At 45.8% G+C, this 22,500-nt stretch overlaps 1 protein-coding gene across 1 annotated transcript in view; it reads right to left on the bottom strand.

Moving 5' to 3' along the window:
* LOC124022875 (coronin-7-like) overlaps positions 1 to 22,500 on the bottom strand; it is an 87,887-nt gene that overhangs the window by 591 nt on the left and 64,796 nt on the right. The window contains exon 8 of the mRNA XM_046337562.1: positions 268 to 354. Within this exon, the coding sequence (XP_046193518.1) occupies positions 268 to 354 (87 nt within the window). The remainder of the gene's footprint in view (positions 1 to 267; positions 355 to 22,500) is intronic.

Genomic DNA, 22,500 nt, shown 5'->3' with positions numbered 1-22,500 from the left:
CACACACATCTCTGAACACATAACCATGTAGAGTTTAATAAATACACTTTAACACACACACACACACACACACACACACACACACACACACACACACACACACACACACACACACACACACACACACACACACACACACACACACACACACACACACACACACACACACACACACACACACACATAATCATGTAGAGTTTAATAAATACACTTTAACACACACAAAATCACACACACTTAAAAATGTGTGTGTAGTAATGTCGTCACCTGATCGAAGCCAGTGGTCAGTATGTGGTCAGAGTCCTTGACCCAAAGGATTCGAGAGTCCTTGTTACTCTGAAGTCCCTGGGCACTCTGTAGAGACACACAGGAGGACACAGAGTTTGATTTAATACCTGGGTTAGGTTAAGGTCACAGACAGTGAGGCTATGAGAGAGAGGCACATGGAGCAACTGGCTAAGAGTCATGATGTTTGACAGCAAATATGACTCATAAACAACATGGTAGTAGAGGTGAAGACGTCACAGTTACAGTAGTAGAGGTGAAGACGTCACAGTTACAGTAGTAGAGGTGAAGACGTCACAGTTACAGTAATAGAGGTGAAGACGTCACAGTTACAGTAGTAGAGGTGAAGACGTCACAGATACAGTAGTAGAGGTGAAGACATCACAGTTACAGTAGTAGAGGTGAAGACGTCAGTTACAGTAGTAGAGGTGAAGACGTCACAGTTACAGTAGTAGAGGTGAAGACGTCACAGTTACAGTAGTAGAGGTGAAGACGTCACAGTTACAGTAGTAGAGGTGAGGACGTCACAGTTACAGTAGTAGAGGTGAAGACGTCACAGTTACAGTAGTAGAGGTGAAGACGTCACAGATACAGTAGTAGAGGTGAAGACGTCACAGTTACAGTAGTAGAGGTGAAGACGTCACAGTTACAGTAGTAGAGGTGAAGACGTCACAGATACAGTAGTAGAGGTGAAGACGTCACAGATACAGTAGTAGAGGTGAAGACGTCACAGTTACAGTAGTAGAGGTGAAGACGTCACAGTTACAGTAGTAGAGGTGAAGACGTCACAGATACAGTAGTAGAGGTGAATACGTCACAGATACAGTAGTAGAGGTGAAGACGTCACAGATACAGTAGTAGATGAAGACGTCACAGATACAGTAGTAGAGGTGAAGACGTCACAGATACAGTAGTAGAGGTGAAGACGTCACAGATACAGTAGTAGATGAAGACGTCACAGATACAGTAGTAGAGGTGAAGACGTCACAGATACAGTAGTAGAGGTGAAGACGTCACAGATACAGTAGTAGATGAAGACTATACTACTACTATGCATCTTGCTTATAAACGTGTTGTTGACAGGGAAGGATGTTGCGTGAGATCAACATTAAGATAATGACAACCAATGAGAGATCGTCTCAAAGGAGGACAGCATGGAGAGGACAGTGACGACAGAGTGATTGACAGATTGACTCATCCAAACTGGAGGGGAAACAAGAGACTGTTCTCTTGTGCTGCTTGTGAGAGATTCACAGAGGTCAAACCAGGACTTGTCCAAATGAAATAATGAATGACAGGCCTGTTATTGTTGTTGAACCAGCCTAGGTGACTTCTGCCCCGGACACCAGGTTCTATTACTGCTATGACAGAGTCTCTATGTTACTGAAACACTGCTACCATGGAAATTGGTGTCAAAACAACACTGTTAGAACGTTAAAACAACATTGTTGCAACATAAGACAATATTAGACAGGGGTGCAGCTGCCCTGAAACTGACACAGGGTCAGGGAAGAGGAAGGATGTAACAACTGAGCTTAGCGTTTGCGTAACGGCACAGTAGGTGTCACAACGATGTTGTGAGAATGTTAGACATGGTTCCTGCTCCCTTGACACCGATACAGGGAAGAGGTAGAGTGACAACTGGAGTTCATTTAATGTTACAGTAGTTGTCACAACATGCCTAAAGATCTTCAGTGGAAACCGATGTCAAAACAACGTTGTTGGAATGTTCCTCAGGGCTGCTGCTCCCCTGACAATGATATGGGGTCAGGGAAATGGAAGGGTGACTAACAACAGAGGTTAGGTTGGCCTAAGAGAGAGGTTAGGTTGGCCTAAGAGAGAGGTTAGGTTGGCCTAAGAGAGAGGTTAGGTTGGCCTAAGAGAGAGGTTAGGTTGGCCTAAGAGAGAGGTTAGGTTGGCCTAAGAGAGAGGTTAGGTTGGCCTAAGAGAGAGGTTAGGTTGGCCTAAGAGAGAGGTTAGGTTGGCCTAAGAGAGAGGTTAGGTTGGCCTAAGAGAGAGGTTAGGTTGGCCTAAGAGAGAGGTTAGGTTGGCCTAAGAGAGAGGTTAGGTTGGCCTCTAAGAGAGAGGTTAGGTTGGCCTAAGAGAGAGGTTAGGTTGGCCTCTAAGAGAGAGGTTAGGTTGGCCTAAGAGAGAGGTTAGGTTGGCCTAAGAGAGAGGTTAGGTTGGCCTAAGAGAGAGGTTAGGTTGGCCTAAGAGAGAGGTTAGGTTGGCCTAAGAGAGAGGTTAGGTTGGCCTAAGAGAGAGGTTAGGTTGGCCTAAGTTAGGTTGGCCTAAGAGAGAGGTTAGGTTGGCCTAATGATACAGATCTGTGAAGTCTGAAAAACACCGACAAGCCCCTGTGCATGTGTGTTCCTGTCTGTCTGTCTGCCTGTCTGTCTGTCTGTCTGTCTGTCTGTCTGTCTGTCTGTCTGTCTGTCTGTCTGTCTGTCTGTCTGTCTGTCTGTCTCTCTGTCTGTCTGTCTGTCTCTCTGTCTCTCTGTCTCTCTGTCTCTCTGTCTCTCTGTCTCTCTGTCTCTCTGTCTCTCTGTCTCCAGTTACGCTGAAAGCCTCCTCTGGGCTTTGAGTTAACAGGCTCAGTGGAAGTTTCCACAGAGTAAGCCGCTGGGCTTGTACCCCCCCAAATTACTGTTGTCGTTTTTTACCACCCGTCTGTCGCCTTGCCAACCCTCGGAGGAGCGTGACACCACAGCTGTGCAACAACAAGGAGAGGGTTGACACGTGTGTGTGCTGTGTGTGGTGACATCTCTAAAGAGGGCAGCCGTCGGCCGGGCGCTCGCACAGCGACACTAATCACCTCGTTGCAAGGCAGAGGAAAAACAAACACGTGGAATACCCAAGCTGCCGTGTAGTTAGTGTGACAAGGCCTCTCACTGTGAACTGTGGGAACCCCTCATTCTAGAAAATGGTTGAATCCCAAGGCTTGTTGTCATGTATGGGACTGAACCAACAGGATTAAGAAAACAGGGGGTGCAAGTGGAGGAAAGAAAAAACAAACTTGGGATCAAATCTGAGCTGCCGTGTCGTGCAGAGCTTCTAGATTAAAGTTTGAGTGTTGGGCCAGGCCTCACTGTGGGAAGATCCCCGTTTCAGAATGTGAGGCAGTCCCCAAGGTCATCCATCACATATGAGACTGAACCAACAGGTTGAAGAAAACAGGGGTGAAAATTAGACATAATCCTCTGCTCAAAGAGCTCTCCACATGTGCAGGGTGGGACCCATCCCACATATGGGTCCTATCAGGTCTAATTAAAAGCCCACTTCCCCTCCTTCCCTGCTCTCCCCTCTCTGACGTCTCCCTCACCACACTCCCAGCCTTGTGGTTTGGGGATCAAGTGCTGAGGGGGATAGAAACATGGCCTGGTTCATCTCTACTTCTTCATTTCAACGCCTCATTGCGTTTTTCTCTCCATGGCTCTTCTCCACTGGTTACATACGGAGGACTCCAGTATTTATGCTGCTGTAGTTTATGTGTCGGGGGACTAGGGTCAGTTTGTTATATCTGGAGTTACTTCTCCTGTCCTATTCGGTGTCCTGTGTGAATTCTAAGTGTGCGTTCTCTAATTCTCTCCTTCTCTCTTTCTTTCTCTCTCTCTCGGAGGACCTGAGCCCTAGGACCATGCCTCAGGACTACCTGACATGATGACTCCTTGCTGTCCCCAGTCCACCTGGCCGTGCTGCTGCTCCAGTTTCAACTGTTCTGCCTTATTATTATTGGACCATGCTGGTCATTTATGAACATTTGAACATCTTGGCCATGTTCTGTTATAATCTCCACCCGGCACAGCCAGAAGAGGACTGGCCACCCCACATAGCCTGGCTCCTCTCTAGGTTTCTTTCTAGGTTTTGGCCTTTCTAGGGAGTTTTTCCTAGCCACCGTGCTTCTACACCTGCATTGCTTGCTGTTTGGGGTTTTAGGCTGGGTTTCTGTACAGCACTTTGAGATATCAGCTGATGTACGAAGGGCTATATATAAATACATTTGATTTGATTTGATTTTGACACACACACACAATCAAATAGACAAAACACATGAATGTGAAAACACACTCACACAATCCTTCAGCCATTTATAGATCTGGTTGGTTGCACAGTAACTCAGCCTGTAAAGAAATGTGAGAATTGACAGAGTGTAGAAGCTCAAGGCCTTGCGGGGGGATCGGTTGGTACAGGGAAGTGGACGTTAGTTACACTGTGGAAATGTGTTCTTTATTGATTTCAATGGGAAGGAATCCCAGTCGGTAGTCTCCCTCTCCCCTGGGCCATCACACCGCACTATACACGGCCCAACCAAAACAAAGGGCTTGAGCCAGTTAAATACACCAGGCCAAGGCTGTGTGTGTGTGTGTGTGTGTGTGTGTGTGTGTGTGTGTGTGTGTGTGTGTGTGTGTGTGTGTGTGTGTGTGTGTGTGTGTGTGTGTGTGTGTGTGTGTGTGTGTGTGTGTGTGTGTGTGTGTGTGTGTGTGTGTGTGTGTGTAGCTGCTCTGCACCTACCATGGTCCTGTCCAAATCAACGTAGCATGAAGTGCATATATCATTATCATCAAGGTTACAGGTTTGATTGTGTGTTTGGCCCACACTCAAGGTTAAAGTTAGATGTACTACACCTGACTGTGAAGCGTGGAGAATTTTAAAGTAAATCCTCAGATGTACTGTCTCTTGGAGCAGCATACCAGGTCTTGTATCCAACACCATCTGTGAGGTATATGGAGAACTCAGCAGAAGTGTTGGGGTCTTGTATCCAACACCATCTGTGAGGTATATGGAGAACTCAGCAGAAGTGTTGGGGTCTTGTATCTAAGGGTGTGTGTGGAGGGGTTGGTGGGTACATTGTGTGTGGAGGGGCCGGTGGGTACAGTGTGTGTGGAGGGGCTGGTGGGTAGGGTGTGTGTGGAGGGGTTGGTGGGTAGGGTGTGTGTGGAGGGGCTGGTGGGTAGTGTGTGTGTGGAGGGACTAGTGGGTTTCAAATGGTACAGTACCTTGGCAATGCCTTATTCAGGTACAGTACATGTACTTATAATGTGTGTGTGGAGGGGTTGGTGGGTAGGGTGTGTGTGGAGGGGTTGGTGGGTAGGGTGTGCGTGGAGGGTCTGGGGGGCAGGGTGTGTGTGGAGGGTGGAGGGGCTGGTGGGCAGGGTGAGTGTGGAGGGGCTGGTGGGCAGGGTGTGCGTGGAGGGTCTGGTGGGCAGGGTGTGCGTGGAGGGTCTGGTGGGCAGGGTGTGTGTGGAGGGTGGAGGGGCTGGTGGGCAGGGTGTGTGTGGAGGGTGGAGGGGCTGGTGGGCAGGGTGTGTGTGGAGGGTGGAGGGGCTGGTGGGCAGGGTGAGTGTGGAGGTGCTGGTGGGCAGGGTGTGTGTGGAGAGGCAGAGAGAGAGAGAGAGAGAGAGAGAGAGAGAGAGAGAGAGAACCATCTCTTCTCCTCTGTGTTCTACAACCAGCTCTTCTCCTCTGTGTTCTACAACCAGCTCTTCTCCTCTGTGTTCTACAACCAGCTCTTCTCCTCTGTGTTCTACAACCAGCTCTTCTCCTCTGTGTTCTACAACCAGCTCTTCTCCTCTGTGTTCTACAACCAGCTCTTCTCCTCTGTGTTCTACAACCATCTCTTCTCATCTGTGTTCTATAACCATCTCTTCTCATCTGTGTTCTATAACCGTCTCTTCTCCTCTGTGTTCTACAACCAGCTCTTCTCCTCTGTGTTCTACAACCAGCTCTTCTCCTCTGTGTTCTACAACCAGCTCTTCTCCTCTGTGTTCTACAACCGTCTCTTCTCCTCTGTGTTCTACAACCGTCTCTTCTCCTCTGTGTTCTACAACCGTCTCTTCTCCTCTGTGTTCTATAACCAGCTCTTCTCCTCTGTGTTCTACAACCGTCTCTTCTCCTCTGTGTTCTACAACCGTCTCTTCTCCTCTGTGTTCTACAACCGTCTCTTCTCCTCTGTGTTCTATAACCGTCTCTTCTCCTCTGTGTTCTACAACCGTCTCTTCTCCTCTGTGTTCTACAACCGTCTCTTCTCCTCTGAGTTCTACAACCGTCTCTTCTCCTCTGAGTTCTACAACCGTCTCTTCTCCTCTGTGTTCTACAACCGTCTCTTCTCCTCTGTTCTACAACCGTCTCTTCTCCTCTGTGTTCTACAACCGTCTCTTCTCCTCTGTGTTCTACAACCGTCTCTTCTCCTCTGTGTTCTACAACCAGCTCTTCTCCTCTGTGTTCTACAACCAGCTCTTCTCCTCTGTGTTCTACAACCAGCTCTTCTCCTCTGTGTTCTACAACCAGCTCTTCTCCTCTGTGTTCTACAACCAGCTCTTCTCCTCTGTGTTCTATAACCAGCTCTTCTCCTCTGTGTTCTATAACCAGCTCTTCTCCTCTGTGTTCTATAACCAGCTCTTCTCCTCTGTGTTCTATAACCAGCTCTTCTCCTCTGTGTTCTATAACCAGCTCTTCTCCTCTGTGTTCTATAACCAGCTCTTCTCCTCTGTGTTCTATAACCAGCTCTTCTCCTCTGTGTTCTATAACCAGCTCTTCTCCTCTGTGTTCTATAACCAGCTCTTCTCCTCTGTGTTCTATAACCAGCTCTTCTCCTCTGTGTTCTATAACCAGCTCTTCTCCTCTGTGTTCTATAACCAGCTCTTCTCCTCTGTGTTCTATAACCAGCTCTTCTCCTCTGTGTTCTATAACCAGCTCTTCTCCTCTGTGTTCTATAACCAGCTCTTCTCCTCTGTGTTCTATAACCAGCTCTTCTCCTCTGTGTTCTATAACCAGCTCTTCTCCTCTGTGTTCTATAACCAGCTCTTCTCCTCTGTGTTCTATAACCAGCTCTTCTCCTCTGTGTTCTAAAACCATCTCTTCTCCTCTGTGTTCTATAACCATCTCTTCTCCTCTGTGTTCTATAACCAGCTCTTCTCCTCTGTGTTCTATAACCAGCTCTTTTCCTCTGTGTTCTACAACCAGCTCTTCTCCTCTGTGTTCTACAACCGTCTCTTCTCCTCTGTGTTCTACAACCATCTCTTCTCCTCTGTGTTCTACAACCATCTCTTCTCCTCTGTGTTCTATAACCATCTCTTCTCCTCTGTGTTCTATAACCAGCTCTTCTCCTCTGTGTTCTATAACCAGCTCTTCTCCTCTGTGTTCTATAACCAGCTCTTCTCCTCTGTGTTCTATAACCAGCTCTTCTCCTCTGTGTTCTATAACCAGCTCTTCTCCTCTGTGTTCTATAACCAGCTCTTCTCCTCTGTGTTCTATAACCAGCGCTTCTCCTCTGTGTTCTATAACCAGCTCTTCTCCTCTGTGTTCTATAACCAGCTCTTCTCCTCTGTGTTCTATAACCAGCTCTTCTCCTCTGTGTTCTATAACCAGCTCTTCTCCTCTGTGTTCTATAACCAGCTCTTCTCCTCTGTGTTCTATAACCAGCTCTTCTCCTCTGTGTTCTATAACCAGCTCTTCTCCTCTGTGTTCTATAACCAGCTCTTCTCCTCTGTGTTCTATAACCAGCTCTTCTCCTCTGTGTTCTATAACCAGCTCTTCTCCTCTGTGTTCTATAACCAGCTCTTCTCCTCTGTGTTCTATAACCATCTCTTCTCCTCTGTGTTCTATAACCATCTCTTCTCCTCTGTGTTCTATAACCATCTCTTCTCCTCTGTGTTCTATAACCAGCTCTTCTCCTCTGTGTTCTATAACCAGCTCTTCTCCTCTGTGTTCTATAACCAGCTCTTCTCCTCTGTGTTCTATAACCAGCTCTTCTCCTCTGTGTTCTATAACCAGCTCTTCTCCTCTGTGTTCTATAACCAGCTCTTCTCCTCTGTGTTCTACAACCAGCTCTTCTCCTCTGTGTTCTACAACCAGCTCTTCTCCTCTGTGTTCTACAACCAGCTCTTCTCCTCTGTGTTCTACAACCAGCTCTTCTCCTCTGTGTTCTACAACCAGCTCTTCTCCTCTGTGTTCTACAACCAGCTCTTCTCCTCTGTGTTCTACAACCAGCTCTTCTCCTCTGTGTTCTACAACCAGCTCTTCTCCTCTGTGTTCTACAACCAGCTCTTCTCCTCTGTGTTCTATAACCGTCTCTTCTCCTCTGTGTTCTATAACCGTCTCTTCTCATCTGTGTTCTATAACCGTCTCTTCTCCTCTGTGTTCTACAACCAGCTCTTCTCCTCTGTGTTCTACAACCAGCTCTTCTCCTCTGTGTTCTACAACCGTCTCTTCTCCTCTGTGTTCCATAACCGTCTCTTCTCCTCTGTGTTCCACAACCGTCTCTTCTCCTCTGTGTTCTACAACCGTCTCTTCTCCTCTGTGTTCTACAACCGTCTCTTCTCCTCTGTGTTCTACAACCGTCTCTTCTCCTCTGTGTTCTACAACCGTCTCTTCTCCTCTGTTCTACAACCGTCTCTTCTCCTCTGTGTTCTACAACCGTCTCTTCTCCTCTGTGTTCTACAACCGTCTCTTCTCCTCTGTGTTCTACAACCGTCTCTTCTCCTCTGTGTTCTACAACCAGCTCTTCTCCTCTGTGTTCTATAACCAGCTCTTCTCCTCTGTGTTCTATAACCAGCTCTTCTCCTCTGTGTTCTATAACCAGCTCTTCTCCTCTGTGTTCTATAACCAGCTCTTCTCCTCTGTGTTCTATAACCAGCTCTTCTCCTCTGTGTTCTATAACCAGCTCTTCTCCTCTGTGTTCTATAACCAGCTCTTCTCCTCTGTGTTCTATAACCAGCTCTTCTCCTCTGTGTTCTATAACCAGCTCTTCTCCTCTGTGTTCTATAACCAGCTCTTCTCCTCTGTGTTCTATAACCAGCTCTTCTCCTCTGTGTTCTATAACCAGCTCTTCTCCTCTGTGTTCTATAACCAGCTCTTCTCCTCTGTGTTCTACAACCGTCTCTTCTCCTCTGTGTTCTACAACCGTCTCTTCTCCTCTGTGTTCTACAACCAGCTCTTCTCCTCTGTGTTCTACAACCAGCTCTTCTCCTCTGTGTTCTATAACCAGCTCTTCTCCTCTGTGTTCTATAACCAGCTCTTCTCCTCTGTGTTCTATAACCAGCTCTTCTCCTCTGTGTTCTATAACCAGCTCTTCTCCTCTGTGTTCTATAACCAGCTCTTCTCCTCTGTGTTCTATAACCAGCTCTTCTCCTCTGTGTTCTATAACCAGCTCTTCTCCTCTGTGTTCTATAACCAGCTCTTCTCCTCTGTGTTCTAAAACCATCTCTTCTCCTCTGTGTTCTATAACCAGCTCTTCTCCTCTGTGTTCTATAACCAGCTCTTCTCCTCTGTGTTCTATAACCAGCTCTTCTCCTCTGTGTTCTATAACCAGCTCTTCTCCTCTGTGTTCTACAACCGTCTCTTCTCCTCTGTGTTCTACAACCGTCTCTTCTCCTCTGTGTTCTACAACCGTCTCTTCTCCTCTGTGTTCTACAACCATCTCTTCTCCTCTGTGTTCTATAACCATCTCTTCTCCTCTGTGTTCTATAACCATCTCTTCTCCTCTGTGTTCTATAACCATCTCTTCTCCTCTGTGTTCTATAACCAGCTCTTCTCCTCTGTGTTCTATAACCAGCTCTTCTCCTCTGTGTTCTATAACCAGCTCTTCTCCTCTGTGTTCTATAACCAGCTCTTCTCCTCTGTGTTCTATAACCAGCTCTTCTCCTCTGTGTTCTATAACCAGCTCTTCTCCTCTGTGTTCTATAACCAGCTCTTCTCCTCTGTGTTCTATAACCAGCTCTTCTCCTCTGTGTTCTATAACCAGCTCTTCTCCTCTGTGTTCTATAACCAGCTCTTCTCCTCTGTGTTCTATAACCAGCTCTTCTCCTCTGTGTTCTATAACCAGCTCTTCTCCTCTGTGTTCTATAACCAGCTCTTCTCCTCTGTGTTCTATAACCAGCTCTTCTCCTCTGTGTTCTATAACCAGCTCTTCTCCTCTGTGTTCTATAACCAGCTCTTCTCCTCTGTGTTCTATAACCATCTCTTCTCCTCTGTGTTCTATAACCATCTCTTCTCCTCTGTGTTCTATAACCATCTCTTCTCCTCTGTGTTCTATAACCAGCTCTTCTCCTCTGTGTTCTATAACCAGCTCTTCTCCTCTGTGTTCTATAACCAGCTCTTCTCCTCTGTGTTCTATAACCAGCTCTTCTCCTCTGTGTTCTACAACCAGCTCTTCTCCTCTGTGTTCTACAACCAGCTCTTCTCCTCTGTGTTCTACAACCAGCTCTTCTCCTCTGTGTTCTACAACCAGCTCTTCTCCTCTGTGTTCTACAACCAGCTCTTCTCCTCTGTGTTCTACAACCAGCTCTTCTCCTCTGTGTTCTACAACCAGCTCTTCTCCTCTGTGTTCTACAACCAGCTCTTCTCCTCTGTGTTCTATAACCGTCTCTTCTCATCTGTGTTCTATAACCGTCTCTTCTCATCTGTGTTCTACAACCGTCTCTTCTCCTCTGTGTTCTACAACCAGCTCTTCTCCTCTGTGTTCTACAACCAGCTCTTCTCCTCTGTGTTCTACAACCGTCTCTTCTCCTCTGTGTTCTACAACCGTCTCTTCTCCTCTGTGATCTACAACCGTCTCTTCTCCTCTGTGTTCTATAACCAGCTCTTCTCCTCTGTGTTCTACAACCGTCTCTTCTCCTCTGTGTTCTACAACCGTCTCTTCTCCTCTGTGTTCCATAACCGTCTCTTCTCCTCTGTGTTCTACAACCGTCTCTTCTCCTCTGTGTTCTACAACCGTCTCTTCTCCTCTGTGTTCTACAACCGTCTCTTCTCCTCTGTGTTCTACAACCGTCTCTTCTCCTCTGTGTTCTACAACCGTCTCTTCTCCTCTGTTCTACAACCGTCTCTTCTCCTCTGTGTTCTACAACCGTCTCTTCTCCTCTGTGTTCTACAACCGTCTCTTCTCCTCTGTGTTCTACAACCAGCTCTTCTCCTCTGTGTTCTACAACCGGCTCTTCTCCTCTGTGTTCTATAACCAGCTCTTCTCCTCTGTGTTCTATAACCAGCTCTTCTCCTCTGTGTTCTATAACCAGCTCTTCTCCTCTGTGTTCTATAACCAGCTCTTCTCCTCTGTGTTCTATAACCAGCTCTTCTCCTCTGTGTTCTATAACCAGCTCTTCTCCTCTGTGTTCTATAACCAGCTCTTCTCCTCTGTGTTCTATAACCGTCTCTTCTCCTCTGTGTTCTATAACCAGCTCTTCTCCTCTGTGTTCTATAACCAGCTCTTCTCCTCTGTGTTCTATAACCAGCTCTTCTCCTCTGTGTTCTATAACCAGCTCTTCTCCTCTGTGTTCTATAACCAGCTCTTCTCCTCTGTGTTCTATAACCAGCTCTTCTCCTCTGTGTTCTATAACCAGCTCTTCTCCTCTGTGTTCTATAACCAGCTCTTCTCCTCTGTGTTCTACAACCGTCTCTTCTCCTCTGTGTTCTATAACCAGCTCTTCTCCTCTGTGTTCTATAACCAGCTCTTCTCCTCTGTGTTCTACAACCAGCTCTTCTCCTCTGTGTTCTATAACCAGCTCTTCTCCTCTGTGTTCTATAACCAGCTCTTCTCCTCTGTGTTCTATAACCAGCTCTTCTCCTCTGTGTTCTATAACCAGCTCTTCTCCTCTGTGTTCTATAACCAGCTCTTCTCCTCTGTGTTCTATAACCAGCTCTTCTCCTCTGTGTTCTATAACCAGCTCTTCTCCTCTGTGTTCTATAACCAGCTCTTCTCCTCTGTGTTCTATAACCAGCTCTTCTCCTCTGTGTTCTATAACCAGCTCTTCTCCTCTGTGTTCTATAACCAGCTCTTCTCCTCTGTGTTCTACAACCGTCTCTTCTCCTCTGTGTTCTATAACCAGCTCTTCTCCTCTGTGTTCTACAACCGTCTCTTCTCCTCTGTGTTCTACAACCGTCTCTTCTCCTCTGTGTTCTACAACCGTCTCTTCTCCTCTGTGTTCTACAACCGTCTCTTCTCCTCTGTGTTCTACAACCGTCTCTTCTCCTCTGTGTTCTACAACCGTCTCTTCTCCTCTGTGTTCTACAACCGTCTCTTCTCCTCTGTGTTCTACAACCGTCTCTTCTCCTCTGTACTACAACCGTCTCTTCTCCTCTGTGTTCTACAACCGTCTCTTCTCCTCTGTGTTCTACAACCGTCTCTTCTCCTCTGTGTTCTACAACCGTCTCTTCTCCTCTGTGTTCTACAACCGTCTCTTCTCCTCTGTGTTCTACAACCAGCTCTTCTCCTCTGTGTTCTACAACCAGCTCTTCTCCTCTGTGTTCTACAACCAGCTCTTCTCCTCTGTGTTCTACAACCAGCTCTTCTCCTCTGTGTTCTACAACCAGCTCTTCTCCTCTGTGTTCTATAACCAGCTCTTCTCCTCTGTGTTCTATAACCAGCTCTTCTCCTCTGTGTTCTATAACCAGCTCTTCTCCTCTGTGTTCTATAACCAGCTCTTCTCCTCTGTGTTCTATAACCAGCTCTTCTCCTCTGTGTTCTATAACCAGCTCTTCTCCTCTGTGTTCTATAACCAGCTCTTCTCCTCTGTGTTCTATAACCAGCTCTTCTCCTCTGTGTTCTATAACCAGCTCTTCTCCTCTGTGTTCTATAACCAGCTCTTCTCCTCTGTGTTCTATAACCAGCTCTTCTCCTCTGTGTTCTATAACCAGCTCTTCTCCTCTGTGTTCTATAACCAGCTCTTCTCCTCTGTGTTCTATAACCAGCTCTTCTCCTCTGTGTTCTATAACCAGCTCTTCTCCTCTGTGTTCTATAACCAGCTCTTCTCCTCTGTGTTCTATAACCAGCTCTTCTCCTCTGTGTTCTATAACCATCTCTTCTCCTCTGTGTTCTATAACCATCTCTTCTCCTCTGTGTTCTATAACCATCTCTTCTCCTCTGTGTTCTATAACCATCTCTTCTCCTCTGTGTTCTATAACCATCTCTTCTCCTCTGTGTTCTATAACCAGCTCTTCTCCTCTGTGTTCTACAACCAGCTCTTCTCCTCTGTGTTCTACAACCAGCTCTTCTCCTCTGTGTTCTACAACCAGCTCTTCTCCTCTGTGTTCTACAACCAGCTCTTCTCCTCTGTGTTCTATAACCAGCTCTTCTCCTCTGTGTTCTATAACCAGCTCTTCTCCTCTGTGTTCTATAACCAGCTCTTCTCCTCTGTGTTCTATAACCAGCTCTTCTCCTCTGTGTTCTATAACCAGCTCTTCTCCTCTGTGTTCTATAACCAGCTCTTCTCCTCTGTGTTCTATAACCAGCGCTTCTCCTCTGTGTTCTATAACCAGCGCTTCTCCTCTGTGTTCTATAACCAGCTCTTCTCCTCTGTGTTCTATAACCAGCTCTTCTCCTCTGTGTTCTATAACCAGCTCTTCTCCTCTGTGTTCTATAACCAGCTCTTCTCCTCTGTGTTCTATAACCAGCTCTTCTCCTCTGTGTTCTATAACCAGCTCTTCTCCTCTGTGTTCTATAACCAGCTCTTCTCCTCTGTGTTCTATAACCAGCTCTTCTCCTCTGTGTTCTATAACCATCTCTTCTCCTCTGTGTTCTATAACCATCTCTTCTCCTCTGTGTTCTATAACCATCTCTTCTCCTCTGTGTTCTATAACCATCTCTTCTCCTCTGTGTTCTATAACCATCTCTTCTCCTCTGTGTTCTATAACCATCTCTTCTCCTCTGTGTTCTATAACCATCTCTTCTCCTCTGTGTTCTATAACCAGCTCTTCTCCTCTGTGTTCTACAACCAGCTCTTCTCCTCTGTGTTCTACAACCAGCTCTTCTCCTCTGTGTTCTACAACCAGCTCTTCTCCTCTGTGTTCTACAACCAGCTCTTCTCCTCTGTGTTCTATAACCAGCTCTTCTCCTCTGTGTTCTATAACCAGCTCTTCTCCTCTGTGTTCTATAACCAGCTCTTCTCCTCTGTGTTCTATAACCAGCTCTTCTCCTCTGTGTTCTATAACCAGCTCTTCTCCTCTGTGTTCTATAACCAGCTCTTCTCCTCTGTGTTCTATAACCAGCGCTTCTCCTCTGTGTTCTATAACCAGCGCTTCTCCTCTGTGTTCTATAACCAGCTCTTCTCCTCTGTGTTCTATAACCAGCTCTTCTCCTCTGTGTTCTATAACCAGCTCTTCTCCTCTGTGTTCTATAACCAGCTCTTCTCCTCTGTGTTCTATAACCAGCTCTTCTCCTCTGTGTTCTATAACCAGCTCTTCTCCTCTGTGTTCTATAACCAGCTCTTCTCCTCTGTGTTCTATAACCAGCTCTTCTCCTCTGTGTTCTATAACCATCTCTTCTCCTCTGTGTTCTATAACCATCTCTTCTCCTCTGTGTTCTATAACCATCTCTTCTCCTCTGTGTTCTATAACCATCTCTTCTCCTCTGTGTTCTATAACCATCTCTTCTCCTCTGTGTTCTATAACCATCTCTTCTCCTCTGTGTTCTATAACCATCTCTTCTCCTCTGTGTTCTATAACCATCTCTTCTCCTCTGTGTTCTACAACCAGCTCTTCTCCTCTGTGTTCTACAACCAGCTCTTCTCCTCTGTGTTCTACAACCAGCTCTTCTCCTCTGTGTTCTACAACCAGCTCTTCTCCTCTGTGTTCTACAACCAGCTCTTCTCCTCTGTGTTCTACAACCAGCTCTTCTCCTCTGTGTTCTACAACCAGCTCTTCTCCTCTGTGTTCTACAACCAGCTCTTCTCCTCTGTGTTCTATAACCATCTCTTCTCATCTGTGTTCTATAACCATCTCTTCTCCTCTGTGTTCTATAACCGTCTCTTCTCCTCTGTGTTCTACAACCAGCTCTTCTCCTCTGTGTTCTACAACCAGCTCTTCTCCTCTGTGTTCTACAACCGTCTCTTCTCCTCTGTGTTCTACAACCGTCTCTTCTCCTCTGTGTTCTACAACCGTCTCTTCTCCTCTGTGTTCTATAACCAGCTCTTCTCCTCTGTGTTCTACAACCGTCTCTTCTCCTCTGTGTTCTACAACCGTCTCTTCTCCTCTGTGTTCTATAACCGTCTCTTCTCCTCTGTGTTCTACAACCGTCTCTTCTCCTCTGTGTTCTACAACCGTCTCTTCTCCTCTGTTCTACAACCGTCTCTTCTCCTCTGTGTTCTACAACCGTCTCTTCTCCTCTGTGTTCTACAACCGTCTCTTCTCCTCTGTGTTCTACAACCGTCTCTTCTCCTCTGTGTTCTACAACCGTCTCTTCTCCTCTGTGTTCTACAACCAGCTCTTCTCCTCTGTGTTCTATAACCAGCTCTTCTCCTCTGTGTTCTATAACCAGCTCTTCTCCTCTGTGTTCTATAACCAGCTCTTCTCCTCTGTGTTCTATAACCAGCTCTTCTCCTCTGTGTTCTATAACCAGCTCTTCTCCTCTGTGTTCTATAACCAGCTCTTCTCCTCTGTGTTCTATAACCAGCTCTTCTCCTCTGTGGGTGACAGGGTCTTTAAAACATCACGTTGGGACTCTGGCCAAACTCAGAGAGACTTGGGCTCTGACTATTGTACAGTACTTTCTCTTGGTTGGTGTTGAATGTTGCCATAACGTTAGGGCAGTGTTGTCTGAAAGCAGTAGTGTTGGTCCTCATTCTTACTGGCTGCCACTGTGTACCAGTGGATGTCCCACAAGCTGCTTTAACACAGGAGACCTGTCAAACAGAACTGTCTCATTGTGTTTAACGTATTATCCATCAGCTCTATCTGTTGTTGTGATAACTGACATGTCCCACAGCAACTAAATGACTTAGTAATAACTGACATGTCAATGTCCCACAGCAACTAAATGACTTAGTAATAACTGACATGTCCCACAGCAACTAAATGACTTAGTAATAACTGACATGTCAATGTCCCAAGGCAACTAAATGACTTAGTAATAACTGACATGTCAATGTCCCACAGCAACTAAATGACTTAGTAATAACTGACATGTCAATGTCCCACAGCAACTAAATGACTTAGTAATAACTGACATGTCCCACAGCAACTAAATTACTTAGTAATAACTGACATGTCAATGTCCCAAGGCAACTAAATGACTTAGTAATAACTGACATGTCAATGTCCCAAGGCAACTAAATGACTTAGTAATAACTGACATGTCAATGTCCCAAGGCAACTAAATGACTTAGTAATAACTGACATGTCCCACAGCAACTAAATGACTTAGTAATAACTGACATGTCCCACAGCAACTAAATGACTTAGTAATAACTGACATGTCCCCCAGCAACTAAATGACTTAGTAATAACTGACATGTCAATGTCCCACAGCAACTAAATGACTTAGTAATAACTGACATGTCCCACAGCAACTAAATGACTTAGTAATAACTGACATGTCAATGTCCCAAGGCAACTAAATGACTTAGTAATAACTGACATGTCAATGTCCCACAGCAACTAAATGACTTAGTAATAACTGACATGTCAATGTCCCACAGCAACTAAATGACTTAGTAATAACTGACATGTCCCTTAGCAACTAAATGACTTAGTAATAACTGACATGTCCCACAGCAACTAAATGACTTAGCAATAACTGACATGTCCCACAGCAACTAAATGACTTAGTAATAACTGACATGTCCCCCAGCAACTAAATGACTTAGTAATAACTGACATGTCCCCCAGCAACTAAATGACTTAGTAATAACTGACATGTCCCACAGCAACTAAATGACTTAGTAATAACTGACATGTCCCACAGCAACTAAATGACATGTCCCACAGCAACTAAGTGACTTAGTAATAACTGACATGTCCCACAGCAACTAAATGACTTAGTAATAACTGACATGTCCCCCAGCAACTAAATGACTTAGTAATAACTGACATGTCCCCCAGCAACTAAATGACTTAGTAATAACTGACATGTCCCTTAGCAACTAAATGACTTAGTAATAACTGACATGTCCCACAGCAACTAAATGACTTAGTAATAACTGACATGTCCCACAGCAACTAAATGACTTAGTAATAACTGACATGTCCCACAGCAACTAAATGACTTAGTAATAACTGACATGTCCCACAGCAACTAAATGCCTTGTTTTTGGCTCAGTGTAGTTAGGATACTCCCAGGCCTGAGCTGGGGAGATGCCCAATGGTGCAGGCCGGACAATGACGCGTCGCCAAGACACGCACGCACGCACGCACACACACACACCCCTTCTGCTAAGAAGAGATATATCCTTGGCAACATATGTCTTACATCAAATCTAAAAAGACGTGCCTTGACCTAAATGACAGAGTAGACTAGAGGGCAGTCTCAGCCAGATGTCCCCCTGTGTCTAGGCTCTTGTGACAGAGTTACGTACACGCAAGATTACATTCTGGGTGCCGAGATTACCCTCTGTCTGACCTGTACAAAGTATCTGCATCCCAAATGGCACCCTATTCCCTACGTAGTGCACTGCTTTTGACCAGAGCACTATGGGCCCTTGGGATCGGGTCAAAAGCAGTGCAGAGAAGTGTGCATTTTGAGACAGAGCCAATGTAATTTACCATGACAGCAGCTTTCAACAGACGGCTCCAGGATTGAAGGCAAATAAACGGCAGTAATATCAAACAGAACCCTGTGCATGCACACACACACACACACACACACACACACACACACACACACACACACACACACACACACACACACACACACACACACACACACACACACACACACACACACACACACACACACACACACACACACGCTAGCCCTACATCTAACAATCTGACGGTGATGATGTCACTGTGTCCGTTGTCCACACTAGATCTGATGGCTCGCGTGCCTGACAGAGTCTCAGACACATGGTGATGTCACTGTGTCCGTTGTCCACACTAGATCTCATGGCTCGCGTGCCTGACAGAGTCTCAGACACATGGTGATGTCATAATTCAGCAGCGCTCGCTGACAGCAGTGGTTGTGTAGGTGTGTGTGTGTGTTTGTATGTGTGTGTGGGGGGGGGGGCACTCAGGAGGCCAGGGGGGCCCAGGGTTATCTATTAGGCTATAGAGCTCCCCATTCCTTCCCAATCTCCCTCCTGTCTCCCCAAAAACGGTGTTTCAGATTTAGGGTAGGGGACCTTGCCTGGCGGCCACTCAACCTAGAGAGAGCAGGGCTGCTGCTGACACCACAGGGCCCACAGAGAGTAGGGCTGCTGCTGACACCACAGGGCCCACAGAGAGCAGGGCTGCTGCTGACACCACAGGGCCCACAGAGAGCAGGGCTGCTCATAACACCACAGGGCCCACAGAGAGCAGGGCTGCTGCTGACACCACAGGGCCCACAGAGAGCAGGGCTGCTCCTAACACCACAGGGCCCACAGAGGACATCAGGCTGTCCAGAGGAACGAGTGGTAGGTTTTCCTTAGCAGCAGAACAAAGAGAAACACAGAGGTCTGAGTTGTAGGAATCCAGGGAGGGAAGGAGGAGGGAGAGAGTGATGGCACGTGACTTGGAGGGTCTGAAGGGGGACGTAGAGAGGAAGCGAGGAGGACAGGGCTCACCTGCCTCAACGATGGGGTCATTTGGGGTCAGAGACGGACCAATCCAATGGGAGAGGTACTTTGGAAGTGACATCATTAAATTGTGACGCGAATAATAATACAGGTGTTGATGACAAAATGTAGAATTGTGAAAAGAGAGGAAAGACTGGTCTCTACAGGGAGGGAAACAGTCAGAACTCTCAGTCAGAGAGTGTGTGTGTGTGTGTGTGTGTGTGTGTGTGTGTGTGTGTGTGTGTGTGTGTGTGTGTGTGTGTGTGTGTGTGTGTGTGTGTGTGTGTGTGTGTGTGTGTGTGTGTGTGTGTGTGTGTGTGTGTGTGTGTGTGTGTAGCCTATTTCTCTCTAAGTGAGGGAGGGAAAGTGGAGATAACCCCTCCAAAGAAGGATGATTCTGTAATAACAGGTATAAAAACGGAGGTGATTTACAATGAAGAGTGGTAGTGTTATAGACACACTGAGACAGACAGAAGACCTCTCCAAAACAGACCCAGTCAGTGTCTACCTCTAAAGATTATGGATCTATTTAATGTCCCTCTCCCAATAAAAACACAGGAGCCTTTTCACTCCCATTCTCCTTACGTATTAGCGAGCCCAGCTTAACCATACAGAGAGCACATCTGTGTCACTCAGAGAGAATGTTGTTTCACCCACCAGGACTGTGTATCAGGTGTCAATGAGCACATATGGGAACGATTGCACTCTCCCTCCCCCTCCCTCTCTAATTCCATGTGCTCACTGGGGCCAGAAGTATGTTATGATGAGTACCAGTCCTGTAGAAACTGTTTAAACTGGTTTTCTCCTGCTGCTTATTGTTCCTATAGATCACATGACTTTGATATGATGGATAGATGATAGAAGTTTAATGTCACATTGCTGTGATGGTTGTAGTACTAATGGAGTAGTACTAATGGAGTAGTACTAATGGAGTAGTACTAATAGAGTAGTACTAATAGAGTAGTACTAATAGAGTAGTACTAATAGAGTAGTACTAATGGAGTAGTACTAATAGAGTAGTACTAATGGAGTAGTACTAATAGAGTAGTACTAATGGAGTAGTACTAATGGATAACAAGGCTCTACACGTAATAAAGGTTCAATACCAAAACACTTTCTTTATCCAGTAAATACAATTACAGTTTAAACAACTTTCTCTAAAACCTCATGAACCCTTTGAGTGGTCACTAGTGGTTACCACAACCAAAAGTCAGAATTATGTCAAAATGTCACTTCTTAAAACCGAATCCTAACCTTATGCCTAACCTTAACCACACTTCTAACCTTATGCCTAACCTTAACCACACTTCTAACCTTATGCCTAACCTTAACCACACTTCTAACCTTATGCCTAACCTTAACCACACTTCTAACCTTATGCTTAACCTTAACCACACTTCTAACCTCATGCCTAACCTTAACCACACTTCTAACCTCATGCCTAACCTTAACCACACTTCTAACCTTATGCCTAACCTTAAATTAAGTTAAACAAACAGCATGCATTTTTACGATATAGACAATTTTGGCTTTGTGGCTGTAGTAACAAGCGTTAATAATGCCTCCTGCAGTGCTGACAGACCAGGCATCCATTCCAGACCTAGCTAGTCAACCTGCCCAGTGTTCTGATTAAAGGGACTGTGTCCCCCTGCCTGGTCTGATCTGCTGCACAGAGCTGCTGTGGTGGAATTGGAACCTGATTACTGCCTCCGCCCCCGGACAGACCAGCGACCAGAAATACTGTATTCCAGACCTGGGTTCAAATACTACGGAGCATTTTATTGGACAGGGTTTGCAGATGGGTGGGGTTTGCTCCTTTGTGACTTTTCCCATTGCTTCCCTTGTGCCAGGCAAGCTCAATCAAGCACAGCCAAAGTATTTGAAAGAAAGCAAATACTACTTGAACCCGGGTCGGCTGTACTGTCAAGAATCAGACATACCCTACCCCAGCTGCACTCCTTCATCCCTCAACCTGCTCCTCATTTCCCCTCTCTTCCACTCCTCTAATGGAGCCATCCCTCTTTCCCTTTATTCACCCTCTCTTTTAATCAATAACCTTCACCCCATTGTCTTTGTATCATCTATCCTTAAAACAGACCGATTCCACTTTTCTCTTTTCATGTACAGGCAATTAGTTCTTTCACTAACTATTTGACTTTCCTGTACCACCATTTTCTCTTTCATGCCCCATTTGCGCCATTATTCAGACTCTGAATAGAGCTGGCCTATTCACGGTCTCCAATTTGATTCCCTCTTTTCACAGAAGCCAGTAGACCAGCTGCAAATAGGACAGGAGGGACAGAACGAGGGAAACTGGGGAAAACGGGAGGAAGAAAAAAAACACACAAATCAAACCAGCCAATTTATTCTTTCATTTCCTCTCCCGCTGACCACCACTTTTTCAACCATTAATTGGAAACATCTTCCAGTTCCCGCCCTCACTTCGTCTCTCCTCAAACTCAAGAACCCACAGATCCTTCTTTCTTTCTTTTTCTCTACCTCTCATTCCCTTCTTCTCTCCGCCTTTCATTCCTCTAATTAAAATCAGAGGTAAGTGTCAGAACAACGATACATATCTATTAGAAGGCTAAAGCCTAGATGATTTGGGGGGGGGGGCAGCTGAAACAGCAGTGACTTGAGTTTTGACCTCGTCGTACACCGTTGGGTCAAACCCCTCTGACACACTAATACACATGGGAGTGTTTGGTTACTTAAAGTTGAGCTTAACATCTCAGCTTCAAATCTTTGAAGAAATTTACCTCAGGAAAAAGTCCTCACAAAAGACACTTATCTTACTGCTTGAGATATGTAGTCAGTGTTTCCCCAATATGCATTGGCCGCCATTGCAAAATATATATTTATTTTTTTAAGGGGGGCTGTAATCTACATAATGATAAAACGTCTTCAGTGTAACCTTAAATGACTAAAACCAGGTGTAAAGCACATTTTTAAATAATAAACTAAAAGGTCTGGGAGACCTGTGTAATTCCAAAATGGCATGGCATGGGGCCCCCATTGATTTGGTATAATGTTTGAGACCCTCAGATAGCATAAGAACAAGGCATAAACCATGGGAAAATGTGTATAACTGCAGAAAATCTGCTTTAAACTAGCAAAATGTTGTTTCTCAGCCAGAGACCCTCCCCCCCCCACCTTTTATTCACTAGATTTATCTGCCGTTGTCTTCATGCCATTCTCTCCCCCTCTCTCTCCCCCTCTCTCTCCCGTCTTTCTAGGAGTGAAAGTAACAAATACTGAAGAGATGGAAAAAACCCAGTTGATATGAACCATAGAGACAGCAGGAGGGCTGTGGGCTGCCATCAGGGGGATAGTAATATGGCCCTCAATGATGCAATGTGTGTGTGTGTGTGTGTGTGTGTTGCCAGGATAAATATAGTATACAGTGTGAATGGGATATCCAGAAGGGTTTTCCCTCCCAGCTGTTTGTTTCCCCCAGACTGCATTCCCACAGCCTTCCTGGGAAAACGTGTGAAGTGGAGGAGAGGAAGAGAAGATAGATGGAACACAGCGAGGGGGATTGGAGAGAAGAGGAATGATAGTGATAGAAAGTTCTTGTTTGCCAACTCATGATGTAAACAGAGGATATCCCAGTGTCATCCCACACACACACGGTACCAGTCAACAGTTTGGACACACCTACTCATTCAAAGGTTTTTCTTTATCTTGACTATTTTTTACATTGTAGAATAATAGTGAAGACATCAAAACTATAAAATGACACATATGGAATCATGTA

Source organism: Oncorhynchus gorbuscha, unplaced genomic scaffold, assembly GCF_021184085.1.
Source record: "Oncorhynchus gorbuscha isolate QuinsamMale2020 ecotype Even-year unplaced genomic scaffold, OgorEven_v1.0 Un_scaffold_1464, whole genome shotgun sequence".
Classification (NCBI taxonomy): domain Eukaryota; kingdom Metazoa; phylum Chordata; class Actinopteri; order Salmoniformes; family Salmonidae; genus Oncorhynchus; species Oncorhynchus gorbuscha.
The sequence above is the reverse complement of the archived record's forward strand: the minus strand, read 5'-3'. Positions and strand labels throughout refer to the sequence as shown.